This window comes from Monodon monoceros, unplaced genomic scaffold (genome assembly GCF_005190385.1).
Source record: "Monodon monoceros isolate NGI ecotype Baffin Bay Population unplaced genomic scaffold, NGI_Narwhal_1 Super_Scaffold_15, whole genome shotgun sequence".
In the NCBI taxonomy this organism is placed as follows: domain Eukaryota; kingdom Metazoa; phylum Chordata; class Mammalia; order Artiodactyla; family Monodontidae; genus Monodon; species Monodon monoceros.
In genome coordinates, this window is record NW_021703771.1 from 23,077,338 (window position 1) to 23,105,115 (window position 27,778).

Genomic DNA, 27,778 nt, shown 5'->3' on the forward strand with positions numbered 1-27,778 from the left:
AGTTCAACTTTTCTCATTTAAAAGATAAGTTGATGTTTTTATATAGAAACCTCATATGCAATTTATGGACCACTCTTTTAGAACTTCAGTAAGACACAGAGACGTAAAACAAAGTAGGCATAAGCTTATCCTTTACTTAAGGTCCTTAGTATCTTTACTTGTGGTCCCTGCATTCTTTCTAAGGCATGCTCATTTAAACTTTAAACTGCTAATTCTTAATCGCTAGGAAACCAACACAAAGCACAGTAGATCCTCATTATTCCCAGTACTGTTCTACAAAGTTGCTGTGAACCTTGAATTAGTGAACACTGAATCATCTGCTCCTCGGGGAATTACAGGGTTGGGCTCCTATACTGATCAGTTGACATTTTTGTCAAATGATCAATACATAAACTTGTTTTATGTGTGTTTCTGTTCAAAACACCTCATTTAATATAAATTATTGATTCATTAATGTTGAACTCATGGCCAACAGCACTGTAATTCATGCCTGAATGAAGATTAGCTAGCACATGTATTTTCTCTGTAAGACACATCACAGCCTTCTGATACTTAGGAACACTAGAAAGCACTTCAATATTACTCGTAGAGGCCATTTTAAATGGTGAAGTCATCAACACAAAGCACAAAAAAAGGAAAAAATAAGGCACTAAATACATCACAGAAGTGATAAAATATAAGAACTGATACAACAGGGCAGAGCATTGCCTTGTTTGACCTCAGCTGGGAAGGTGTGTGTTGGGTGACTAAATTTTTCCCTGCTTTGTTCATGCCTGTGAATAACTATGAAAGAATTATGAGTACTGATTTTAGGATACAAGTAGGCAATTTTGCAGTTATGGAACCTGAGAATGAGGATCAACCGTACATATGCTTGAACTTCATAGAGGGTGCTAGACAACTTAAATCTTGCTGTGAGACTCAAAATCTAAGGCTATATTTATTTAATACCTCCTTAGACTTTAGTGTATATCTTATAATTATATACTATGCAGAAATAAAACCATGGAAACAGGGCAAAGCCATAAACACACTGGATTTACATGGAGTAATAAGGCAGATTATCAGTCACATCATGCTTTTGCCATTTTACCTTCAAAAACTTCAGGTGCCATCCAAGCAGCACTCCCCTTATTATTGGTCATGTGTGTCTGAATGTCACAGGCTGTACCAAAATCACAGATTTTTAAAACTGTCCCCCCTGCAACCAGCAGCAAGCTGTTTTAAAAAATAAAAGGTTATAAGACCAATATTTGATTCTGCAATAAGAGACATTTGTGGAAACAGAAAAGGTTAAGCAAAATGTCATCATTCAACTTCCGTGAAATGTTACCCACTCACCTGTAACAGCTTAATAATACAGAGGAATATCAGCAAAAATTGACCTTAACCTAGTTCTCTTAGGGAGACTGCTAGACCCAAATTTTGATGTCTCCATTTCTATCTCCATAATTTTTCGTGACTATGCTTCTCTGTGGGCCAAAATAAAACATGGGGTTTAAAAAACATCTAGCAAGTGAACATTATGGTGTCCTGAAATGGGAGTGGATGTATATCAATACTTTCATAAATTGTTCACCCCCTATACTTAACCTTAACCAGTGTTTTTCAAGCTACAGGCAGAAACCTAGTCACAAAATTCTAGATCACAGATCTGGAAACCTACATCACAAAACCAATTCAGTAGACTATGACAGCATTTAAAAAATAAAATAGAAAATATCAAAGTGCATCAAAACTACTAAGATTAAACATTGTTTCAGGGAAGTTCAGTTTCAGTTCTATATACATTAATATGTACACACGATAGACTGTGAAGTATTTCTTACTGTGGATGATGGTCCTGAAGTTTGCAAACCTGCTTTGCTCACCTGCTTTGCAGTGAGCAGAAATGAGTCTTTAGCTTAACATAGCAAGACTGGTTAGCTGTTCACTGACCCTATTTCCTTTCTTCTCTGGGTACAGTTCTTAGCCTTCTGAGCAATTACGTACGGCTATATGACAATTCTAGTCAATAGAATGTGATGTACTTCACCTCCAAGCCCGGCCCATATGAACTCTCACATATATAAACTCCTTTTCCTTTCCCCATATGTCACTGAAGGCACAGGATTCTGAACTACAAGACAGAAGGAATCTGGGATCCTGACCCACCATGTGCATCAGGAACATTCACTTTGGACTTTACGAGCAAAACCCACAAACTTTGTACTTTAAGCCATGAGACTTCAGGGCTTATACAACAGCATCACTGTAACCAATATGAGAAATGGTATTGAAATGGGTGTTGCTATAACAAAAATCTAACATATTTGGTGTTGGTTTAGCAGTAGGCAGCAAGAACACTGAAAGTGGAAGCTGGAAAGAGAGAGATCCATGTAATGACGTGGCAAAACATTTGGTAAAATTTGTCTCCTGTGATGATTTGTGGCTTTAAAGGACTGGAAAAGCTGACTTCTTCAACTCCAAACAGCAGGAAATAAGATTCACAAAGGCCCATTAAGACAGCATTGCAGCAAAGAACAAATTAAGAGAAAAGTACTTCCCATCTCAGCTTCATGACTTCAAGGTGCCTCCATTTAGTTGAGAAAAGGCACTGAGGCCGGGAATCCAATAAACCAGGCTCAAGATTTTGTCTAAGAAAGAACTGTGGTAGTATTAGTCACAGGCACATGGAACTGACTGGAACCTGGGGGATCAAAAGCCCGCGTCTGAGGAAATTATACTGCCAACGGAACCACAGGCCTGGAATAAAGACGCTTCTGACTGTCGTACAATGCCCTCGGACCCCAGATGTGCAGAAGCAGGAAGCAGGCTATAAAAGCTAGACAGCTTCTGAGGAGAGTATATGGCCCAACACCTACTCCTGACACTGCTACAGAGAATGGACAAGGAGAAGCCTACTAAAGGGTGAAGCTAGGAGTCACAAGCAATGGAAAAAGGAGTTCCTCTCCTAGGGCAGGATCAGAGTCTGATCAAAAGACAAACCTCTCACAACTCCAGGGAAGAGGGACCAGAAAATGCAGGACTTCATTGCTACAGACCAGTAGCTGCTGTATGTTTCTGTTGTTTCCTTTTCCCAATGGAGCCTTTTACTAATGGGCCTCTCTTCTACTGTTTTGTGTGTGTGTATGTGTGCTGGGAGGTGTGAGGTGGGGGGTGACAGATAACTTTTCTTTCTAATTCATTTGTTTCCAGACCGTGAGGAGCTGCATCTAGACCTGCTGGAGAGGACTACACAGCATCCTGAGATCCTGGACTGTGAGCCAGGTGGTGACTGCAAGATGTTTAACTGGCAAAGGGCAGTAAGTGGTTCTACTTGTGTGGTAAGAGTAGTAGAAACCACATGCAGATGTGGCTGGGACTGACCAGCTGCTCACCAAATCCATCCCTTCTTCCTCTGGAGAACAGAAGACATTTCCCAACCTCTCTTGCAGGTAGGTGTGGCTAAGATTGAGTTGTGGCCACTGGTATGTGGGTAGAAGGGACAGGGGTCACTCCATGGGTCTGGCTCCACAAACCTCTCATACATCAGCTTCATTCTCTTTACCTGCTGGCTGAATGCAGAGGTCCCCAAAGTCCTGGAGGGTGGCAGAAGTACAAGATGGAGGGAGCCTAACTAGGCCCTTGAATGACCATATGGAAGGTCATCTGTCAAACAGGAATATGTTTTGGATTTCACCTGAGTCAGAAATAAATTTCTGCTGTGATAAGCCTCATGTTGGCTATAGCAGCCAGTGTTAAAACAACTACTATACTCAGCTATCAGAGTCTCTTAGGGAACTGGTACTCATAGTCTTAGGTTTTCCATATCCCAATGCAATTTGGTACTCCTTTAAGAACTGAAATATATAAAGCAATCTGAAAGTGTAAAAAGAACCATGAACACAAAAGATAATTTTTATTAGCTTATTATTATTAAAAATTAATTATACATTTAAAAATGTAAATCACTCTCTACATCATTACCTAAAAGGCTTATAGGCATGTGGGTTATTCTGCAAACCAGTAGAAACAATTCTTTATTTTGAATCCCTTCCAACCATCTTCTCTTAAATGCAAAAGAGGTACTACTGTTTTATATAGCCAACGTTTATTTTAATGTATGTTTACTGATTTTATTTCACTATTCCTTCTTGAATCTTATGCTCACCTTATGTAATCATTTTCTTTCTTCCCCAAACACCTTTAATGAAGGTCTACTTACAATAAATTCACTCAGGTTTTGTTTCACAATATCTTAAATGTAATTTAGGGCAGGTACACAATTCTGAGTAGAGAGCTATTTTTTCTCAGCTCTGTGAAGTTACGATTCCAGTCCTCTAGCTTCCATTGTTGGTGTTGAAAAGTATACTTAAGTCTAACTGTCAGTCCTTTGCAGGTAATCGCTTCGCTGATTGAAAAATCTCCCGTTTTTGCTGTTCTGTAGCCTCATTATGGTGCGTCGTAGGGGAGATTTCTTTTCATTTATCCTGCTTAGAATTCATATCTTTTATTTGGAAAATTCCTGGCTAACCCCTCTTGAATTAGTCTCTCCCCATCCTATTTTCTTTTATTGGAATTCTAATTCTATGCTGTTAGTCCTCCCTTTCCTTCTCTCCATGTTCCTTAACCTATCATTTTTTTCATTTATTTGTCTGTGTTGCATTCTGGGTAACTGCAGATATATCTTACAGCTCACTGAATCTCTTGTCACCTATTTCATATCTGCCATTTAAAAATTTTAATTATTTCTAAATGTTTTATTTAGTTCTTTTGGTCATGTTGATAGTTTTCATTCCTTGCACATTTTAATTCCTTCATTTCTGTAAATAATTTGAGCATATATATTTTATCCTCCATATTTGATAATTCCAAATATCTGGAGTCTTACTATTTGATGGCTTTATTCCACTTTGTGTTTTTTATGCTGACTTTTACTCATGGTAACTTGCATCTTTATGGGTGTGGTAATTTTTACTGTGGCTTCATATTTGATTGATCTTAATCTGGAAAAATCCTAAAGACCTGAATTGAAAGTATATGACTTTAAAATAGCTTCAGTCACCCTGAATGCCCTGAGACACCACCAATCCCAAAGCACTTTTAACCTGTCCTGTTGGGATATTTTTGATTGGGCAAGTAGAGCAGATTCAAACTCACAACAGCATGAGGGGAGACTCTCAGTTAAAAAAATAAAAGCTTGTCTAGTCAGAAAATGGGTTTTTTTTTCTAGTCAACTTTTCTTTTAGTTCTTCCGTCCAAGATACTGAACTTAGGCAGAGGTCTCAGTTCTGCTCCCTCACCTGGTGCACAACAAAGGGTCTGCATCCCGTTAAACAGAAGCTGTTAAAATTTGGGCCTCTACATTCTAGATACTGGCAGAGGCTCACAGGAGAGCCCTTGGCTTCCCACTCAGGGTTCAGTTCTCTCCATCCTTTGGCTTAATGATTCCCTTATTTTCTTCTAAGATCACCTATGCGTGTAAAAGGATGTTTGTTGTAATATGTAGCATCTCTGGGTGCTTGCTGTAGGATGTTTTTTCAGTTTATCTGGTTTGCCATATTGCTGGAGTGTCAAAATTCTTATCATGTGAGTATAAGAGTCCAAGCAATCCCTGTGAGCACACACAGGATGTTAGATTTTAAATGCATACATATCATGGCTTAAATTTCATGTGCTTCTCAAAATAAGGTATGTAATTTTGCCAATATATTAGTGTATGCTGGGATAAGTGGCAGGGAGCCAACAGAGCCCCGGGTTAAAGCCAGCACATCTCCCTAGACTAACATTTTTACTCAACTGTAAGTATCTTTTAACACCCTAACAGTGACTTCAAAACAAATTGCATTAACACAGGAAGTCAAATGCAAAATTCTTACGCAACTTTCCTTAAGAAGGCTTTTTAAGCTCTGTCCCTACTCTCAGACTTACTCAGGTTATATACATCATAACTTTGTTCTGGGGGGTGGGGGGGTATGGAGGAAAGCTGAGAAGCACCAATTTAGGAATTTAGGGCCTTACAGGGCCTGACAAAAATGTCAACTGATTCGGCAGCATGGTATTTTCTAAAAACAGCTCTATAAATTAAATCTTCCCAGTCTAAAACTGCCCATCAGGCCAAGAAGAGTTTCTATTTTAATAACTCACTTTACTTAAGAGGTAGTAAGTAATATTATTTATCCATTAAAAATAAAGAGGTAAATATCTGTATATAGTAATATGAAAAAAATGTCCCAGTAAGTGAAAAAAGCAACATTATGTATAGTGTAATCTATGCATGCTTAAAAAACAAAACAGTGCTTATCTCTGAGGATTGGAAATGGGAGGCAGAAAAGACTTACTTTACATTTTTAAAAATAACAACATATACATAATTAAAGAAAGTAAAGTAAAAATGAACAATATAGAAGAAAGAAAACAACTATCCTTTTTTTTTTTTTTTTTTGCGGTACACGGGCCTCTCACTGCTGTAGCCTCTCCCGTTGCGGAGCACAGGCTCCGGACGCACAGGCCCAGCGGCCATGGCTCACGGGCCCAGCCTCTCCGCGGCATGCGGGATCCTCCCGGACCGGGGCACGAACTCGTGTACCCTGCATCAGCAGGCGGACTCCCAACCACTGTGCCACCAGGGAAGCCCTATCCTTATTTTTAATGTCCTTATTTTGAAGATGTTTCTAAAAATGTTCAATCCCCAAACCATTTTTATGTTTAGAGTACGTGTGTGTGGTAAGAGTATAACCCTATCTTGATTAAAATGACCCAATAAAAGATTTCCAGAAAATTTTCTGAACTTAAGATTCCAACTCTTCTAGGTGCTATATTACGCAAATATAATCACCAAGTAGCATTCTCTTATTCAGGTTTTCCTTTTGATGACAAACAGAAATAAAGATGGGTAATATAATTTGCATCATCACATTGTAGCAATATTCAACATCGGGTTGGGGATTCATTATAATTACAGTTAATAAATTCTTTGTATATAATTTTGTTACAAAATTCTAACTGGGGAGATTACTTAGAAAGTTAGTTTTCTTTTAGTCCAACATGACTAAGATAAGCCAGATAAACTACTATTCACATCTCCATAATGCTACAAATACTTCTATGACAATTTAAGTGGAAAGAATGTTAAATGCAAATTACATGCACTTCAACAAACAAAAAATTTTTCCTTGTTTCATTGTTGTTAAGTTCTTACTACTTTTAACCCAAGATAAGAATTCTGTAACTGACTTCCTTGTTTCATCCTGGTACATTCAAAATATCACAATAATTTTTCTGAATGACTTTTATATTATTATTGCTACAATTAGTACTCCTTTACTCATAAGACTTTGGATGAACTTGCAAAAGATAAATAAAACAGGGGCACTAGTGCAAGTTGATACTGTATAAAACACCTAACCACATCATCAGGTCCCTTCTTTATATGCCATTCTGAGGAACTCTTCCTGACCACAGAATCAAAAGGTTTTCCAGTGACAATAAGATACAGTACATGTATTTGTATATACAATTATATATGAAAGCAGTCATTCCAAAGAATTTTCTTTTCCCCAGTACATTCTGAAAAATCAATTCTAATTCTAAAGCCCAATTTGTATGCTGGGTGCCCCACAGGAAATGTGCAACACTACAGGATGAGTCCAACCATGAGGATGCCCAAGAGAAATTAATAACCTAGACAGACCAGACCTCTTCTAAATATGTTAATGGTATTTATTAGCAAAAGGAGAGTCCCCATCTGTAGATGATTTTGGTAGGACGTATCTGGTCTAAATACGTCGGTTAAATAAACCTAACATTTACGGATTTATGGGGTATGGTTGGATGGAGAATGGAGGTAGCTGTTTAAGCTGTGTAATTATGGAATATAAAAGATGTTAAAAAACAAAAATAACTTTTTTGTGAGATATTTGAAAGTATATTGTCTAATAACTCTTCAGTTATTCCAAAGCCAAAAAGGCCCTAAGGCAGACGGGTGACTTTTGGGAGTTGCATCTAATGGTTTCTGGCTCCTCCAGGAAAAGAATGCTTTGTCTGTGCCTGATTACTTGCCTGTATCCTTTAAATCAGTCAATTTGTTGCTGGATAAGAGCTATGATTTTCATGAGTTTGCTTTGATAATTCAACTCTTTTAAATGGGGGGGGGTATGGAGGACACAGTCTCCAAAACTAGGAAAAAAAAAAGTGCTTTCTTCTTTACTACCCAAGACAGGTAGCTGCAACAACAACCTCAGGAGTCAAGTTAAAAAAATAAAAGTATCATAAATCTAGGGCTTAAACATTATTTGACCAGGGACCTGGGGAAAGGGAAATCAGTTTAAGCTTGGAGGTGGAAATAAGGTACACTAGCGAGAACAGTGATTCCAAGAGTTGAAACCTATGTAGAGTGTATCAGATTAGATAGGAGAGTGAGAAGTTATACCCAGAAGGGATGCTTTAATGCTTTAAACCAGCATCAAGAGAATGGAATACTTGAGACTGATTTCCTAGGGGATACCTCTTATCTGAGGACTGATGTGGTGGCCAGGGGTAGAGGGGAAAGAGCATATGGGGACTTTTTACTTTCTCACAGGTAGACAGAGAAGAAAAAAATTAGAGAGAAATGGGGACAAAAATATGTATGTTTTCTTTAATCGTGTACCCACAGAAACAAAAAATCCACGAAGTTTTAGCCTTTAAAAATATTCATGTAGGGAATTTTGAAGTTCTTTCAAAGTCCCAGAATCCTCAATAAGGAGAAATCCAGAATATTTTCAATTTCTACTCAGATGTGCCAGCAATGCCCTTTGCCTTCCTCTGAAAAGGCAAATAATAACCACTCTGTATATTTTTGTGTAATGTCGACATTGTGCTTATTAGGGATAGAGTGGGGAACAAGACAGACTTGTCTCTGCTCACATGGAACTAACTATTTAGGGAAAACAATACATACCGTGGGCACAAAATAGGACTTACAGACTAATAGATTCTGGAATTATGCTAATCTAAGGTAGAAGTTATTAAAAATAAAAATTCAACTAAAATAAAAATGCCACTAAAGACAACATTCTAAAATGCAAGCTTAGATAAGTGACTAAATGATGAAGGTGAGTTAAAAGTAAACAATCTTAAAAAAATAAAAAACAAACATTCTTGAGCAAGCCAAAGGGGATGAGAGAAGAAAAACTGATGTGCAACGACCAGCTTAAATTAGGGAGTGGGTAGGGGATGGCAAGAGAGAGAGACACCACATTATTAGAACTTACTTTGGTGGTTTCAGGTCCCTGTGAATTAGAGCTTTGGGTTGCATGCTATGAAGATAAGCCACTCCTTGGGAACACTGTAAACACCAACTCATTGCGTGGGCAGCAGTGTAATATGGCAATGGTTCAGCACCATGAAGCACTGCAAAAGAAAGGCACAAACTAAAAAGAACTTTATTGCATATAACAAAAGACACAAGGTGAATGCAAGCACTATCAGAACACACGACTGGGTATTTTCCTACACATGCTCCCATCGGTCCTGCTTTTTCATTCTTTTCCGAATAAAAAGATGGAAATAGTTAATGATTTAAAATGGGTAACTACCACATAAGTACCTAACATTTAATAGGATTCCATTAACTGTTATACATACATTCAAGTAAAATTAATATACATTACCAGGTTTTTTCATATTGACAGATGCAGTCTTTCACACAACACTATAAATTATAAGCAATGTGATGACATACTACTATAAGAGAGATACAGAGAAATACTATGGAAGGAAACAAAATGTGCAACAAGATGTTTACAATTATGCTTTCTATAATGGCTAAAAACTAGAAATAGTTCAACCAAATAAAACACGGGAGTATCAGATAGCCATTAACAATGATGATCACATGAGCAGTAAATATAAGTAAAAGTTTATATAAAATAATGTTAATTTAAAAAATAAAATGCTACAATTTATTTTATATAAATGGTGTGACAAGAGACTATTTATATATATGTTTGGTGTTTCTTACAGTGAAAGGGTTAGCTCTGTTCTATAAAGGTAACTAAACGATACAGTTTCCTTTCATTGTTATCAAAATGACATATATACACTAACATGTATAAAATAGATAACTAATAAAAACCTGCTGTATTTAAAAAAAATGTTCTGTGAAGTGAATTTTCACAATTTTATTTTTGGGGAAAAAAGCAAAATAAAGCAGAATAAGGATGTGCGGTTAAAGAGTTCTAGAAGAGGAGACTGAAAGCTAAGAGAGGGCAAAAAGAAAAAATTAAAAGTATGAAGATATTTTAAAATCTATTTAAAAAGCAAGTTTGACTTTACTTAAATGCTTTTAACATTATGCAGAGTACCATCAATTTAAAAGATTGATATCCTTAGACCTCTAAATTTCACATACTAATGTTGTAGCATCTTGTCTTTTCATTTTTAATCTTTAGCAGATTTCTTTTTTTAATTACCTCCTTTTGGGACTCTGAGGATAAACTGTGAAGAACATTAAGTAACTTACAATTTATATTAAAAGCTTTTCAATTATTTCACTCTACTAGATAAAGACAGGTCTAATGACACTCACCATTATACAAGGAGCCCCCTTCAGCATATTCCATCACAAGACACACCTAAAGGAAACATATGCCAGAATAATTAACCACAGAGCTATACCATCTTGCGGAACTTGAGAGATAACTTAGTTCAACCTTTGATTTTATAAATGCATTAAAAATCATTCTTTTGTCCCCTACTATGTGAATAGTGCTAGAGGAAATAAAAGGTATCTATGATCTAAGACCTTGTCTTCTAGGGGACCACTGTCTAAGAGTGGAGATGTATATAAAAACATAATCACGAGATCTGTGGTGACTTTTTCCAGTGCAAATGAACAGGTGCTGTCATAGGATATTGTAAGCCTCCTAAGAAGATGAGGTTACTGGATAAGACCACCTAAGACAACTATTCCCTTATATTGTGTTGCTAACAGATTAGAAACACATATAATTTTTTTTTGAAATAATATGACAGATCAAAATAGCTTCATAAACTACACAGCTGCACGTATCTGCCACATCATTTCTTATAGACAGAGTATAATGAAAAAGTGACAAACTTACTGGATTCAAGCAGGCTCCATATAGCTTTACAATGTTGGGATGGTTCACACGGGATAACTGCCGAAGCTGTAACAAATTAAGGTTTCTTTTAAAAAGTGCTAACTTTTAACGAAGTGATCTCACAGTATCATTCAAATCTTAACACCGTACAAAGCATTAGTGTAATCAATCAGCAATCACTGTTTCTGCTGAAGCTGTAACAAATTAAGGTTTCTTTTAAAAAGTGCTAACTTTTAACGAAGTGATCTCACAGTATCATTCAAATCTTAACATTGTACAAAACATTAGCGTAATCAATCAGCAATTACTGTTTCTTATGTAGCAGGCACTGTGGTCCTAAGTGCCTGCCCAGAATGGCACAGAATCCCTGCCCAGAGCTCTCACAGTTTAGTTGGGGGAGAGGCATGTACACAAATAATTAAAGCAATGTGCCAAGTGCTATAACAGGAGTTATGTACAAGGCATAAGTACAAATTAGAAGAAATTAACTTTGCCAAGAAATGTTAGGATGCCATCCCCGAGATGGCACTGAGCTGAGTTACCCAAACCAGAAGCCATATCATCATCGTCATCATCTTCAAAGGTGATGGTTGAATGAATAGCCGACCTACTCTATGCTGGGCACTGGTGGGCACTTTATAGATATTGTATAATCCTCACAACTTTGCAAGGTAGGTATTATCATTTTCATTTTAAAGATGAGGTACCTTTAAGATAAGGCTCAGAGAAGGTTAAATGAGCTGCTAAATACCCTAGAGTTAGGAAACAGTACAGCCAGGGTTTGAACTTTGGTCTGACTTAAAATCTGCATTCTCTTCCTTCCATCTTCCATCTCTTGAGTTAACTCCCTCTTCTCCATTCCCACTACCACTGCCTTAGCAATTCCAACCTGAACCACTATAGTAATTACTACAGCCTTCTCCTAACTGGTCTCCTTACTTCCAGTTTTATCCAATCCAATCCAATGATTCATATGGAGGTCAGTGAGGGGTTTGGCTGTACTCATCTCCCTTTCTCTACACCTCAAATTTCTATTAACATATCCCCCCAAACTGCGCCTTGCTCTCTCTTCTCTCCCTTTTTTGCTTCTCCCCCTTTCTTCTTCCTTTCCTTCTCTACTACCTACATTATATTGCTGGCTCATATGAAGTCCACTAAGGTAAACCTTTTTACTACATGCTACTTAGAAAGCTGTATTTTTCTACAGCCGACGTTTGTAGATTTTCAGTCCTAACAGACTTAATATCACTATTTATTATATTTCATCTCGTTAAGATTCACTACTGAGCTTCAGATATCAGATTATTCAAGCATTTATTCCTGTTCCCTCCTCAAATACCACTAAGAAGGTAAAGGTGCTTTTTTCAAGGCATAAACTCAGAAGGATGAAGAGAATGTGAAATGAGAAAACAGTACATATTTTTGGAAGTTGGACAGCAAATGACTAGCAATAACTAACACAGCAGACCTAAAAGAAATGAGAAAAAGTGAGAAGCAACCAGATTTATCTCACAAACCTCCCAAAAGGTGGAGGAGTGGTGGTAGTACCAGGTATCTATTCATACAAGCTAATAAAAGAGCAGAGAGATTGCTTAAAAGTTAGACCAAAGATTCCCTCCAGCCCTGACTTCAAACAGCTTAGTGACTGCCTCTTTACTGTCTCAAAGATTAGAGGTTGATTCTTTACAGAAGGTGTAATACCTTCCTAAATATAGAGATATATATTTAATATAGAGATAAATACAGAGATAGAAATATAATAATACCTTCTTTAGAGAAGGTGTGAGTCTCTGGATTGGGGGATACCATATAAAACTAAGGGATGAGCTCAAAGTAGTTGCCTCTGAGAAGCAGAAAACTTGATGCGAGGAGGTACGGGGATTAACGTTTTTTTTTAAGTAAGAATACATGGAGAACCATTTGACAATTTATCAACAAAACTTTGATGAGAAACTTTTTTTCTCCAAGCTATTATGATCTTTTTGACTCTGGATTGCTAGCCTTTAACACATATTTTTACCTAGTTTTAGGAAACTGCCAATACAACAGTATACGATCAATGACCTCATATAAACCATAAACAAAAATTGTGAATAAGGCAAGATAAAGCCAGACTCCTGGAACATACTACTATAGATCATCTTTCTTCATGATGACATCAAACAATTCATCAGCATTTCTCAACTCATTCAACTAATTACAAAAATCCACTTCATCATCTCACAACTAAGTTCTCATTTCTTCATGTTATACATTAAAAAGTATCATGAAGTATATTTTGAAATTATAATTAAATAAAATCACAGATATAAATTCAGAAGGTTTATAAGGTAAAGGCCACTCATCTATTGGCCAATGAAGTTAAAAAGTGATAAAACCATTGATTTATTGAAATACTGTGATCTAATATATAAAACAGCATAAAAGAATGAAGCTGGTAATACAATAATCTCATGATTATCAAATTCTCCTCCATCATCAAATATGTAAGAGAAGAGAGTTGTAAATTTTCGTGTTAAATGAGAGAAACCAATTTGAAATGTTTTTCCTTAAAATAATCTCTTTTGAATTTCTAAAAATGTTCAGTCAAAAATGAATGCATAAAATTTCCCTTCTTAATTTTAGATAATGGGAGAGATTACCATTTCTTTTCTATTTTAAAATTTAAATTCTATGCCTTGAAATAGACCTGAATTACATGGAAGAGATTGTATTTTAATTCAGGGGCGAATTCATTTATGTAACTAATTCTCTTTTCCCCTAATTTTTAATCAGAATTAAGAGTGTGAATGAAAAAATATTCCTATGGCATTCCCTTTGGTTCAACCAAACTGCTGGTGTTCAAGTATACAGAGAAATGACAACCGAGAAACATTTTTTTTCATAATATTAAATTCACAGAGTATCTTAGGTGAAGAACTACACAACAGAAATGACACTTCAACTTACCTCTACAATAAAAGCTTTCCTCTCAGATTCACTTTCTATTTGTTTAATAGCAACATCTTTTGCTCTCCACTTAGCTTTGCATACTACTCCAAAAGCTCCTCTTCCAACGACCTTTAAAAAAAAAAAAAAAAACTCACGGAATCAGAAACAAATAACAGTCTAATGCATAACACTGAAGCCAATCTGAAAGATTTATTAAAGAAGATTTTTAGAAATCATCACGATCTGGATTTGCCACTGAGTAGGTATGAATTTTCATTAGAGTGAGGAGATAATGAAATGTACTGTCTCTATCTTTGAAAGTTTATGGTCTAGCCATCTCTTCATTCTCAAAACTGAAAACAAACAAAAAAGACTCTTAGAGGGCTTCCCTGGTGGCGCAGTCGTTGAGAGTTTGCCTGCCGATGCAGGGGACACGGGTTCGTGCCCCGGTCTGGGAAGACCCCACATGCCGCAGAGCAGCTGGGCCCCGTGAGCCATGGCCGCTGAGCCTGCACGTCCGGAGCCCGTGCTCCGCAGTGGGAGAGGCCACAACAGTGAAAGGCCCGCGTACCGCAAAAAAAAAAAAAAAAAAAAAGACTCTTAGTGACAGAAAACAAATTAAAACAGGCAAGATGAATGAGAGGCTAGAGAGAAGATGGCTTGGAAAAAAATAAATAAAAAGCAGAAACATATAATCAATGTTTTAAGCGCTCATATTTATGAAATTAAAAAGTAGCTTTTAAATAATTCAGTGGGGGTAGGGAGTAGAGGGGAAAGATTAAAAATAGAGATGATAAAAAACTGGCCACTGTGAAGGACAGTAAAAACATAGTATCATATTATACAATGGAATATTATTTGTCAAGAAAATGGAACGAACTACTGATACATGCTAGTATCATATTATACAATGGAATATTATTTGTCAAGAAAATGGAATGAACTACTGATACATGCTACAACATGGATGAGCCTTAAAAACACTACGCTCAAGTGCCAGACACAAGAGATCATATATTGTATGATTCCAGTTATATAAAATGTCCAGAAAAGGCAAATCTTTAGAGGTAGAAAGTAGATCAGTGGTTGTTTGGGGCTAAGAGTGGAAACTGGGATTAACTGTAAATGGGTAGGAGGAATCCTACACCAAGGTGATGAAAATGTTTGAAAACTGATTTCTGGTGATGTTTGTACAACTTAGCAAATTTGTACAAATTATTGTACACTTCAAATGGGTAAATTTTATGATATGTAAAATATATCTCATTAAAGTTTTTTTTTAAAGTTAAAAATAAAAATTGACAATATGTTGTATTATTGTTGAAGCTGATGGGTAGCTCATGAATTCATTCCTCTCTCAGGCTATTCGACTTCTATTAATGTTTGAAATTTGCCAAAATATTAAAACAACAACAAAAGAATAGCTTTAGATACTTGTTAGAACAAAATCATTCTACATTATCACTGTAAATGACCTTAGTTAGGTGCCATCTACTCCATTTCAACTTCCAACAGACCTAAGTACTTCCTTAAGCAAAAAATCTAATTCCCTGTACAGCTCTCATTTATGATGTACTTTCTATACAGCAGGCACTAAGCTAAGTGCTTTACATACATTACATCATTTACACAACCTTAGGTGACAGGTACTAGAGGTATCTTCATCTTACACATGAAGCTTCTGGGTTTAAAGAAATCAACTAACTTGCCCAGGGCTATGTAGCTAGTAAAGAGCAAGTGCAGTCATGCCAGGAAGTCTAACACCAGAATGTTAGAGATCCTGATTTGTACACATATATCTGTATTATATTTCGGAAAGGAGCAGTTATATCTTCTCTTGGAGAAGGAGTCTTCACTTTAGGCAAACTTACATGTACAGGGACTCCTTGTAGAGTAAGAAAGGGGCGCTTATAACTACCAGGACAGTAGTTGTAAACTGAGATGGATGGCCATTCTAGCCATACCTCAAATTCCAATTCAAACATTACACAAAGCAGTATGGACATTTCTCATGTTGCTTAATGTATAAAACCACCCAAATGGTTAACATTTACTGAATGCCTATCATGTGCCAGGTACTAGTCTATGTGCTTTCATGCATTAACACATTTAATCCTCCTCCATTAAGGTAAGTAGTAAACTGAGTCAGACGGTTGCAAGTTGCCCAAGATCACAGGGTCAGAGAAGCCAGGATTTGAAGCCTAGAGTATGTAATGACCAATTCACTCTATATTCAGCCTCTGGATGTCATTAACTTAAAGGAAACTGGGCTGTCTTTCCTTTAGTGACTTTCCCTTTTTCCATTCCTAGCCCTGGGTGCTCAGGGACCTCCTGCTTAGGCTCTAGCCCTCCTCCACACCTCTCATGAGGGAAAGGAACCAACGTCAGTTATTTGGACTTGTCATTCAGTTACTTTAACATGAATGGTTATTGGTTAAACCTGGTACCATCAGAATAACAGAAAAAGTACACCTAGGATCTGGAACCTAACAGACTTGAGTTTAAGTGTAGGTTCTGTCTGCCTATTAGCTACCAATACTGGGCAAGTTAATGTCTGAGCTTCTGCTTTCTCAACAGTAAAAGGGAGATGCTTACATTTTCCTCAGTGAATATCTATAGTGTTCATAAGTCAAAACCAGGCATTTTCTTCAATATTACAAAAGAATAATAAGTGCTTGGAGTTGGGTATGAATCAGTTTCAGGAGCTATATTCCTCATTTCTCTCACAATTAACCACTATGAATAGCAAACAGGTCCTAAAATGAATTTCAACTTTATGACAATGTCGGCTAAGAAAGCATGGATGGAGACCAGCCAACTTATTGATATTACTATGAAATAATGATTGTGAAGTAATTTAATATATTCTTCAATTATATATTTACAAATACATCAAAGCAACTGGTACTCGGTAGGTCTCCTCTTGTTTCATTTTCCTATTCTCAGAAATGTCCCTGCAGGGATTCCAAACATTGCATTTGTGGATCATACATCTGTTGTAAAAACTGTGTAAGGTGTGCATGACTAATTGTGATGCACAAATGCCACCTAGTGCTGAGATGATGGCTGACTCTAAGTTTGCAATGTAAAACTATGGTAACAAAATGTGGGCAAGCAAGGACATGATAAGCTTCCTCCCTTTTGTTTAAGAAAGCAATTTTTTGAACTGTCTGAAATACAAACAGGCATATTCATGTAAGATGAGAGCCCATGTACTTAAGAAGCCTCTACTCACATTAGGGCCATATTATATTTCACATGTATGGTGAAACAACAGATCTAAAATGATAATAAAGTAAATCCAAGATGCCCAAGGTTGTACACATAAACTGAAACACATGATAGAAAAAATAACTGCTGTGAATTCAAAGGTTAGAGGCACAGAGTCATTGCTTCACAAATTATATTTCTGTGTATCTAATGATTCTGATCACCAGTTCCAATGTGTGGAGGGGGGTTTCCCCACACTCCCAAGCAATTCTCAGATACCAGCTGGACATCCTACCATTCAGCTCAATTCTGACATTATCCACCTGGAGAGAGCATCAGATCCCACAGGTTAAGGGCTCAGTTCTACCAGAGTGCAACTCCTCCCCCTTGAGAGGCCAGTCACAAGCCAGGTTATCTATCACCTGTGCTTCTTATCAACCAGCTATAGACTGGAGGTACCAATGACCCCCACCCTTGGGTTTGATTAATTTGCTCAAGTGGTTCACAGAACTCGAACACTTTACTTACTAGATTACCAGTTTACTACACAAGGATATAACTCAGGAACAGCCGGGCAAGGTAAGCGGAAAGGGCACGGAGCTTCCATACCCTCTCTGTGCCCCACTTTCCCCCAATCCTCACGTGTTCACCAACCTGGAAGCTCTCCGAACCCTGTCCTTCTGGGTTTATATGGAGCTTTATTACAGGGCCATGAATGATTCAACCTCCAGCCCTTCTCCTCTCCCCAGAGGTCAGAGCGGTGGGACTGAAAATTCCAACCCTCTAATCACATTGTTGGTTCTCCTGGCAACCAGCCCCATCCTTAGGTGTGGTCCAAAATTAACCTTGAGACATCTTTTTCTCTCTCTTCACTTATGAAAATCAGAGAGTTTGGGGAGCTGTTAGCCAGGAACTGTAGACAAAGACCAAATATATATATGAGAAATATATTTTGATCATTTGAACGACCAAGTACCTATTTCTTATAAATCACCATATCACAGAATCAAAATGTGACTTCTCATTTTTTCAAATGGCATAAATATTAGGAGTGAAAGAAAAAAAATATATAAAGAATTGATTCCTGCCTTTGTGGGATGAAAATGAGGTAGAGAAGAAATTCAAGACAAAACAACAGCATTGAAATTTTTAAAAAAAAACACTTCCTGGCTGAAGAGAGCCAAAGGTGAGAGTCCATGATGGCGGCTTTCAGGACAGACTTAGGGCTTCAAGGGCAGGAAAGACCTATTCCCATACCCCCTCCCTCCCAACTTCTCACTGAGATCCCCAGGAGGAAGCAGCCTCACAGGATATGCTTTGCCAACACGGGAAGCTGCAAATGAGTAAGTGTGGCAAGGGAGACAGTCAGAGGGAGGCCCCACCCAGGTTCTCTCAGCCCCGACAGTACAGGGAAATGATACAGAAAAACTCTTGCCAAGAGAAAAACAAGGTAACTGAAGAGTTTTCTGACTGCAGGAAGGAGGCTGTTGGATGGCAGACAGCTCAAATACAGGGAGCTAAATGTAGAGCTCAGCTGAATTTCAGAGGATCAATGAAAGCCAAAGGGGAAGGCCTAGTCAGCAAGCAGGGAAAAATGGGTAAGATCTCCTGCTTTCGAGGGGTGAAGTGAGGCTAATGCCAAGAGAATGATGAACTTCATTTCTTTACTTCTTAAACCAATATTTCTTGAATGTCTACTATATCCATCTGGGATACAAGAGATACAGCTGTAAATAAGACAAAGGCCCTGATCTACGAGGCATGTACTTTCAATTTAAGGGGGGCCGGGAGAGGAAAGAAAAGGCAGTCAATAGACAAAAAAATGAATAAGAAAAATATCAGCTTGTAAAATAAATGCTGTGTAGAAAACCAAAAAATTGAATAATGTGACAAAGAGACTGGTGAAACTTATGGCTGGATAGTATGAAATGCCATCTGAGGAGGTTACTAACTTGATATTTGAATGACACATGGAACCAAGCAAAGAAGAAGAAACAACTGAAGTAAAGGCCCTGAAGGGGGAAAAAAAACCCTCATTTCCTATTCAACAATATTTGAACCCCATCTATAGACTAGGCGTTATCCTACGCATTCCAGATAAAGAAGGGAACAAACCAAACCAAAATCCTCGCTCTAACTACTTATATTCTCGTGGAGGGAGACACATAAAGAGGAAGCAAGATTTATGTTTTTAAAAAAGATATATTTTAGAAACTAATAAGTGCACTAAGAAGAAAAGCAGCATAATTGTGTGTGTGTGTGTGTACACGTACGTGCACTACCCCCACCCCAGTTCTAAACAGGATAGTCCTGCAAGGCCTCACTGAGAAAGGTGATACTTTAGTGGTGACCTAGAGGAATACTTGAAGTGTTTGGTGTGAGCAGAGCATAGTGGGAAAAGGGAAGAGTGATGCAGGATAAAGGTGGAGATAGCATTGACATATACACACTACCAAATGTAAAATAGATAGCTAGTGGGAAGCAGCCGCATAGCACAGGGAGATCAGCTCGGTGCTTTGTGACTACCTAGAGGGTTGGGATAGGGAGGGTGGGAGGGAGATGCAAGAAGGAAGGGATATGGGGACATATGTATACATATAGCTGATTCACTTTGTTATACAGCAGAAACTAACACACCATTGTAAAGCAATTATACTCCAATGATGATGTTAAAAAAATTAAAAAAGATAAAGCTGGAGATAGAGGCAGACTCTGGATCCTGAACGGCTCTTGGCACCATGAAAAGGAGTTTGGATTTCAGTCTAAGTAATGGGAAGCAATTAGAGGAATTTAAGGAGGAATGTGACATGATTTTGCATTAAAAAAAAAATCATTCTGGCTCTAGTGTGAAGAATGGATTGTAGGGAAGCTAGCATATATACAAAGAGAGACCAGGTAGAGGCTGTAAAAGCAGCCCAAGCAAGAGAGAAGAGCTTTGAGGACAAGGTTGATGGTAGTGCAGAAAAATGGGCAGATCTGGGATAGGTTTTAGAGGTAAAGTCAATGATGATCTGCATGCAGGCAGGACAGGTGGACAGGAAAAGAGATGAATCAAGGATAACGTCTAGACTCAGCACCAGTTTAATGAAGGATAAGAAAGACTGGAGCAAGCAGATTTTCTTTCTTTTTTTTTAACGGCACAGAGTTCTGATTTAGTCATATAAAGCTTAAGATGCCTATTAGATATCCGAGCGGAGATATCATGAAAGAAAGTGGAAACATGAGTCAGGGAGAAGTCAGGCAGGAGATAAAAACTTGGGAGAGTCATCAGCATTTAGTTGGTACTTCTAGTCAATCAACCGGATGCTGTGACCAAAAAATAACATGTAAATACTGGGGTCCCAGAACTGAGCTTTGAAGCACTTCAACATTTAGAACACAGAGGAGAAGGAACCAGCAAACACTGAGATGCAGCAGTCAATAAGGTAGCAGGCAAACCCGGAAAGTGCCACAAGAAGCCAAAAAAGAAGAGTTTCAAGAAGAAAGCAGACATAAAAACAGCAAAAGCATTAAGCCAATGGCTCTCTAAGTGTGGTCTCTGGGCCGGAAGCATCTTCATTGCCTGGAAATTTGAGAAGATGTTATTCTCAGGTTCCCACCCAGAATTACTGAGTCTGAGGGTCCGGCCCAGCAATCTGTGTTTGAACAAACCCTTCAGGTGATTGTGATATTTGAGAATTACTGTATTAGGTTATATTAAAACCATAATTGTGAGACAGGACACTTCACTGGAAACCATGACATAGACCAGAGAGCCCTCCCTTGCTGAAGTTTTCCATAAATAATATGGACATGACATCTTGGGCAGGAAGAAAGGAAAAGGAGAATTCTTGTGAGCCACCTAATGTTTTTCCTGACACATGGTAGATCAGGAGAAAAGAGTGGCACAGATGGCAAACTGCGACACAATGGCAACTGAGGTAAACAATGAAAAAACTAATATTCAAACTACAAAACACTGGAAGGAAGTCACTTTTTACTTACTACCAAATTTCTAACTCAAGTTCACAATCAAATATGCTTTTTGGATTGCATTCATATCTTAGTAAGGTTCTTTGACATATTATCATTAACAATTAGTTTGAACTGACAGCTTTCCCCAAGGATCAGTTTTCACCAAGAGTGTAAAAAACGGTGCACATCCAAATTACAAGTAACCCCTCCAACACACACATCCATCCAAAATGATGAACCTAGAAATAAACATTTCAGATATTTTTCACAATCCCTCAGATGTAAAAATAGAAGAACAGAGGAATGCAAAGAGAACTTTGGTTTTAAAAGGGAAACCAATTTAGAAATATTTCCTTCTGAATTTATGAATGTTTTCTAAATTAAAATGTTCTCAGATTAATTCTCTTATTATATGTAGCTCTCCCCCTATGGTTTAGCCCTCATGGTTTTGGGTCCACAACTTTAGTCTCATGTAATAAAGCAGATTTAAATTTAATTTCTTAATAAAAAGTACAGAAGAATAAGAGAGATGATTATAGAATATTTCCATACAATTAGTATTAAAAGGCACAAAAACCAAAATCAGAAGTTGGTGTATGTGTTTAAAGAAAGCAACTCCTTTAAAAACTAATTTCTTTAAGACGGAAGACTACTCCATTCCTTTATTCAAGTCAGGTTTTTAAAAACAAAAAACCACCTAAACTAAAACTACATGGAAAAGCATGTATGCCACTGTGCTCTTAATTTACTATGAAATAATTCTTAATTGTGCCCAATTCATGTTATTTTTAGTTCAGTGACTGTAGCTGTCAGTTTGCTTTGGCTCTGTTCTGTGGTCTATGTGAATGGACCCTGGCTGTGCTGCCACTACTCTGGCTAGAAATTTGGAACATGACAGAACAAGCATAGATCTTAACATTTATCAGTTAGAACCTGGAGCCTCCAACGATTTCAGAACTTCAATATCTATTAATAAACTGTGGCAGAGTAGAACTGCCATCTGCTGACAAGACAGACTTGATAACATAAAAGGAAAACTTTGATTATTCAAACTTTCTTTTGACTTTTTCATGCAGTCTTTTAAAACCAGCCATAAGACATCCGACCTGTTTAATAGGCCCTTCTTTCAAATAATATGCCCATGTCATCTTTTAAGCTACACATGCACAATATAAAAGTTACCGCTGTGGTTACCTCTTCACTGATAACAATTACAGATTTCTACTGAATACAATAATTACTAAGCTTCACGTGGAAGAGCTTATTAATAATTCTGAATGTTCATAATATTAATACTGACTAACAAATCTATAGAATCAGTTTATTCAGGCCACTGTAAGTTAGGTTTTTCTCTGTTATCAGTTGCCCATATACTTATAACGTAAAATTACAAAATGTACATCACTACCAAAGTTCTTCCTGTATTTCCCTTTAAAACAAAATCTTTGCATGTCTCCATAATGAAACTTAAGAAGATATAAATGCTGCAATGATTATATGTGTCTTGTACATATGCTATTCTTGACATCAACACTGTGGGTCTCCCCTTTAAAAAGCAACCATACTAAATACGGTCTTTTTAGCATTTTAGTAAAGGCCCACCAATACATGGCTTACTCTCAGCACCTCACCCTTTGCAGCATCTTTTACCCCTGGCTAAACCAAAGTATTTGCTAGGTATAATGGACTGTAATGGAATCAACATTTGCAAAGAGAATCAGATTTCATTTTTAGTGTAAATGCTACTTTAGCCGAATCACTAACTTATCTTAACCTCAGGTTATATCACATAAAAGAACCAGACCATATAAGAGAACCAGATGGACACTAAAATTCTCATGATTATGCTGTGGTAACTTCATTTACTCACTCAGCAACTATTTATAGAAAACCTTTAGATGCTAGGCATTGGAGTTACAAGTGGGAATAAGACAGGTTAAACTTTGCTGGGGGGATACATAATTTTGGTTACTGGTAAGTGCCATGAAGGATAACAAAAATGACAAAGATCTAGGTTGCTCAGGGAAGGCTTCTCTAAGGAAGTAACATTTGAAGTGGGACTTGAATGGTGAGAAGGAGTCTGCCATTTGAAGTTCTGGGGGGAAGAGCATTAGAGGCAGAGGAACAACTGCAAAGAAAATTCATCTTAGTATCTTTCCCAATCTCTGATGCTTACTTTATTCAAAATGTAGTTTCAAAATCTTTCCCACTCAATGGAGCCTTCTGTGATAAACTCTACTTTCAAATTATGGGTTAAATGCTCAATTTACATTACATTCATAGTTTTAAATTTGTGGTCCTAAAAATCTAGCCTCAAAGTTTTTAAGGAGAGAATCCTAGGATCCTTCTATTCATCTTCCATAATCTTAGCAGTATTATCCACAGAAGACACTGTTCATTAAATGCTCAAGACCAACTATTATAAAGGAAATCAGTATTTTGTTTCCCCATTCTTACAATAAGGTTTGGTTACAGAGTACTTCAGAAAGAACCAAAGTCACCCTGTAAATCCAAATGGAAAGAGCAAATGACTCAGGAGTGAGAAATCGCAAATTCATTTCCTGGCTCTACCATTTAATTAGACATGAGGCTCCTGGCAAATCAATCTCTATGACCATTTGTCAATATCTGTAAAATGGGGGTATCATTTGCCCTATTTAACCAGGATTAGTTAGTCACAAACTACAGTCCACAAGAGGTCATGATCACTGTTCTTAAAGCTTACCGTGGAAACACAGCATAAATACTGCAAACAATAATGTGTTTTCATTTTAGAATTGGAAGAGACCTTACATGATCTTGTTCAATCTCTTATTTTACATGAGAAATCAGAGGCCCAGAAAAATAAGGTGACTTGCTCAAAGTTACTGAAACACATTATGGCAAAATCCGTATGGCATTGACATTTTCTAAATACCCAGCCTACTGGGTACACTTTTTTACCACAACACACTGCCTTCACCACTTCTTGCAAGCTAGTCCACAATGTGCATACCTCACAGTTTATTCCAACAGTCTCTACACTCAGATCCACGACAAAAGCTAAATGACTTTAAAAAAAAAAAAGTACCTACATAGGTTTCTGATGCTGAGACCTGACATAATTTGATATCAGAACTGAATTTAGGAAGTTCCACGCTGATATTACTGAGTGATGATATTAGAGATATTAGAAATGTAAGGCGTAAAATCAGCTGATGCCTTAAAAATATGCACCTACGAAATGAATGCATATTTGGCTTATGGTTGGAGTATTTTTCTTACATAGTTTCCAACTGAATCGATATAATGCTGATTCAATTACACTTATTTGAGAAACAGAATATGATTTTCTTTATTTATACGCAATATACTGGTACCACATAAAATACTGAAAGCAACATAAAATACTTTTTGTTTTTAGTCACCTTTCTCTGTTCTCTTATTCAAGATTTTAAGCCAGAAGTAGAATCTAAGTTAAGAAATAGTTACGGAGTGCTGTGCACCCTAGATTATGCAACACTGTTTTAATGTGAAAATAAAGAATATAATGAAAATTATGTAACAGTTTTAACATTAGAAAAGTCTAAATTCAATCTTTAACATGAAATTAAACTGTGTAATAAAAAAGTGAGAAGAATAAAATTAGATGACTGCCTGACATTAGAAAACTTCAGCTACAAACAAAAATTTACTCCTCAGGAATGTCCTAAAAATACCAAAGAAAAGTTGAAACATTATCTAAACTGAAGGAAGGGTCTTTGGAAACAGAACCTCAATCAGAAGTTAAGTGGCTTTGGAGGAAGAGCAGTAAAATGATAAATGACACCTTAGTAACCAAGAATGTAAAATGCTTTAGAAAGTAGTGTGGGAAAACTAAGGTGGTAAAAACCAAATGATGTTAAGTCTGTGAAAGCATTTGGAAGACCATGAAGTACAAGTTATTATTATATGACAATCTGTAGTCTACAAGCATAGCAGTTCACCACAGAGCAGACGTAAATGCTTATTTAAAAACTGTAATTCTTTTATACTGACTCACCAAATTTTCATTCTTAAAAAAGAAAGAATGTTAGCCATGAAAGCTGGATCAACTATCCAATTCTTAAAAAGGAATTTATCATAGCCTCAATAGAACACACACACACACACACACACACACACACACAAATTTCCCCCCTCTTTCCAAACTATAGGTCCTTCTTTTAGCCATGTGACCTTAAAGCAGGTCACTGTTCCTCTCTGTAACTCAGTTTCCTAGTAATGTGTGTCAGGCAGTGTTGGGTGTTTTGCATGTATTACCTAATAAAATCTGTTATACAAATAAAATGAAATAGAAATTATTATCCCTATTTTACAGTTAAGGAAATGAAAGCTTAACAAGGTTAGTCAGGAGACTTCCTCCAAATCATACAGCTAATAAGTGGCATAGCTGATATACTGAACCTTCATCTAACTCCTTCCAAAGGCTTTGCTCTTCCCACTTACACTATCTTGTAAAATGAGGTTGTTTTCAGTGACCTTTAAGGTTATTTTATTCAAGTAAAAATATGATTAAATAATCCATTATTCTTCCAAAACATGCATAGAAAAAAATTATTTGTTGAAGGATAATTATCTCACTACTTTTAGCTTGCCACCACCTAAAAATAATTTTGAATTTTTAAAGTAGAGGTAATTGACAGTCTGTAATATAGGACATACAGGGTTCTTTTTGGTGTACGTAATGTAAGGTGCTTAGTACATTTTAAAAATGATAAACAAATGGTAAATAGCAGATACAATTTTCAACCAAAGTTTTAACACTTTCTAAAGTGTATCTTTACATATATACAGATTTTACTTTTCTAAATTTTGTGGACTTTACAACCAATCTCTGTGAATTTGGAAAGAAGCAGTTATTAAAGGCACATTATTACCTTGCTCTAAAATAATTTATTGCAGAATAAAGAATGGATTCGGGTTTTCTAACAGCGATTTTTGGTCTGATATATTCTGGTTGTCACCGAAATCATTAGTTATCTTTTCAGAATATGCTACTTGAAACATCTTTTCATCGTATAGCAGTCCACAGTACTAAAGGTGAAATCAATCTAAAGTAGTCTAATTGAAGGCAGAACACTTACTATTACGACTACTGCTCTATGGAATCGGCTAAACTGAGAACCATTCCGTACTCGGGGAGAAACTGTGTTAGACCTGGGGATGTATTAATTTATCAAGCATCCATAGAACACTCACTGGGCGCCAGACGCTGAGCTGGAAGTCGAACATAATAAAATCCTTGGCCCTTAACAACACTATGCCTTAGAGAACCAAAACTCCAAAACGGCCATGGTCTTTGATGAATTTTACTACTGAACAGATTCGAGAACTGGTGGACCACACGACCGCACCAGTTCATCCTTCTCTGTTTGAGATGACCCAAATCCAGGCACCGGAATAGCAAATTCAAACTCAAGAGTGCCGAAGTGAGGAAAAAAGAGAGCTACACCGGAGCAGGAGAGTCCCCTTTACACCCGGTCTCCGTGGAGTGTGGGGACACCCGGGTGGACCCCACGAAACAGAGGGGTCGAGGAGGCGCCTTAAGGGTCGGGACCAGGAAGAGACCTGGGCCGGCCGGGGCCGGCGCCTCCGTGCCGGGCCTCGCTCACCTCTTCCACCTCGATCTCCTTGTAGTCGATCTCTTCAAAATTGAGGACTTGGGAGGGGGCTTCGATCATCTCACCGGCGGAAGACGAGGAGGACGAAGAAGCGGCGGAGGCTGTAGACATGATCCCTTGCGGAACCCGGGGGGCCAGGGGAGGTTGCGGCCCGGACAGTCCGGGGGAGACCCGCGCCCACCGGCCTCCGGACCGACCTTCAACCTGGAGCCACGGCGATCCGTGGCGGGGACAGGGGCTGCGGCCACAGCCGAGTCCCGGCTCAGGCTCCGCTGCGTTTTCCTCCGCCGGGCCCCGCCCACAAAACTTCCGGTTCCGGCCTAAAATCGGAAACCAGAGGTGGGCGGTGAGCTCAAGGGAGGGGAGGAGAGAGTTTGGTGACAGAGACAGAGAAAGAAAGGACGGGTTGGGGGTGGAGTCGGGGAGGGTGAGAGGCTAGATTGGACCCGTTGGACAAATTTCGCGAGATCTTTGTTAAAGGGCCTCAGCAACCGGAAGATACCGCGAGAACTGGCGCGTGACGTAATTAAAACGCGCGAACGGAAGTGGCGCAGAGCACGATGGAATATCAGTGTGGTTGGTCCTCTAGGAATCGGCGGGAAAGATAAAACCTTCGGTTTGTACTCTGCTTCGTGAACTATGTTGTGACCCCGCTCCCTTTTCCCTCAGAGACCTGCAGACGGACGGTAGTGTTGGCTTGAGTTTTTGTTACGAAGCTTTTCAGTTTCACCCCTAAGCTAAACTGAACTATTTCTTAAAAAGCCTTGGAAAATGTGTTTCCCTCAATGTGTTTGGAAGGAAGCGGTTGCTACTGTTACTTTGAGCCAGTCCCTGATGCTATGAGAAATTCTAAAGAAAATAATACACAGCGAGCCAGCGCGTGTAACCTGATTAACACTATGTAGCCTCACGAACAGAAGTTAATATTAGGTAAGGTAGATACTTATAATTTGG

At 37.8% G+C, this 27,778-nt stretch overlaps 1 protein-coding gene across 2 annotated transcripts in view; it reads right to left on the reverse strand.

Annotated features, from left to right (window-relative positions):
- The window catches only part of MAP3K7 (mitogen-activated protein kinase kinase kinase 7), a 68,260-nt gene extending 40,927 nt beyond the window's left edge, over window positions 1-27,333 (reverse strand). For both annotated transcript variants that reach the window (XM_029223970.1, XM_029223971.1), the window contains exons 1-6: window positions 26,816-27,333; window positions 14,037-14,147; window positions 11,088-11,153; window positions 10,553-10,598; window positions 9,237-9,375; window positions 1,094-1,218 (exon numbers count right to left, since the gene is read on the reverse strand). In XM_029223970.1, the coding sequence (XP_029079803.1) occupies window positions 1,094-1,218; window positions 9,237-9,375; window positions 10,553-10,598; window positions 11,088-11,153; window positions 14,037-14,147; window positions 26,816-26,935 (607 nt within the window). In that variant the 5' untranslated portion in view covers window positions 26,936-27,333. The remainder of the gene's footprint in view (window positions 1-1,093; window positions 1,219-9,236; window positions 9,376-10,552; window positions 10,599-11,087; window positions 11,154-14,036; window positions 14,148-26,815) is intronic.
- Between the last annotated feature and the right edge of the window lie 445 nt (window positions 27,334-27,778).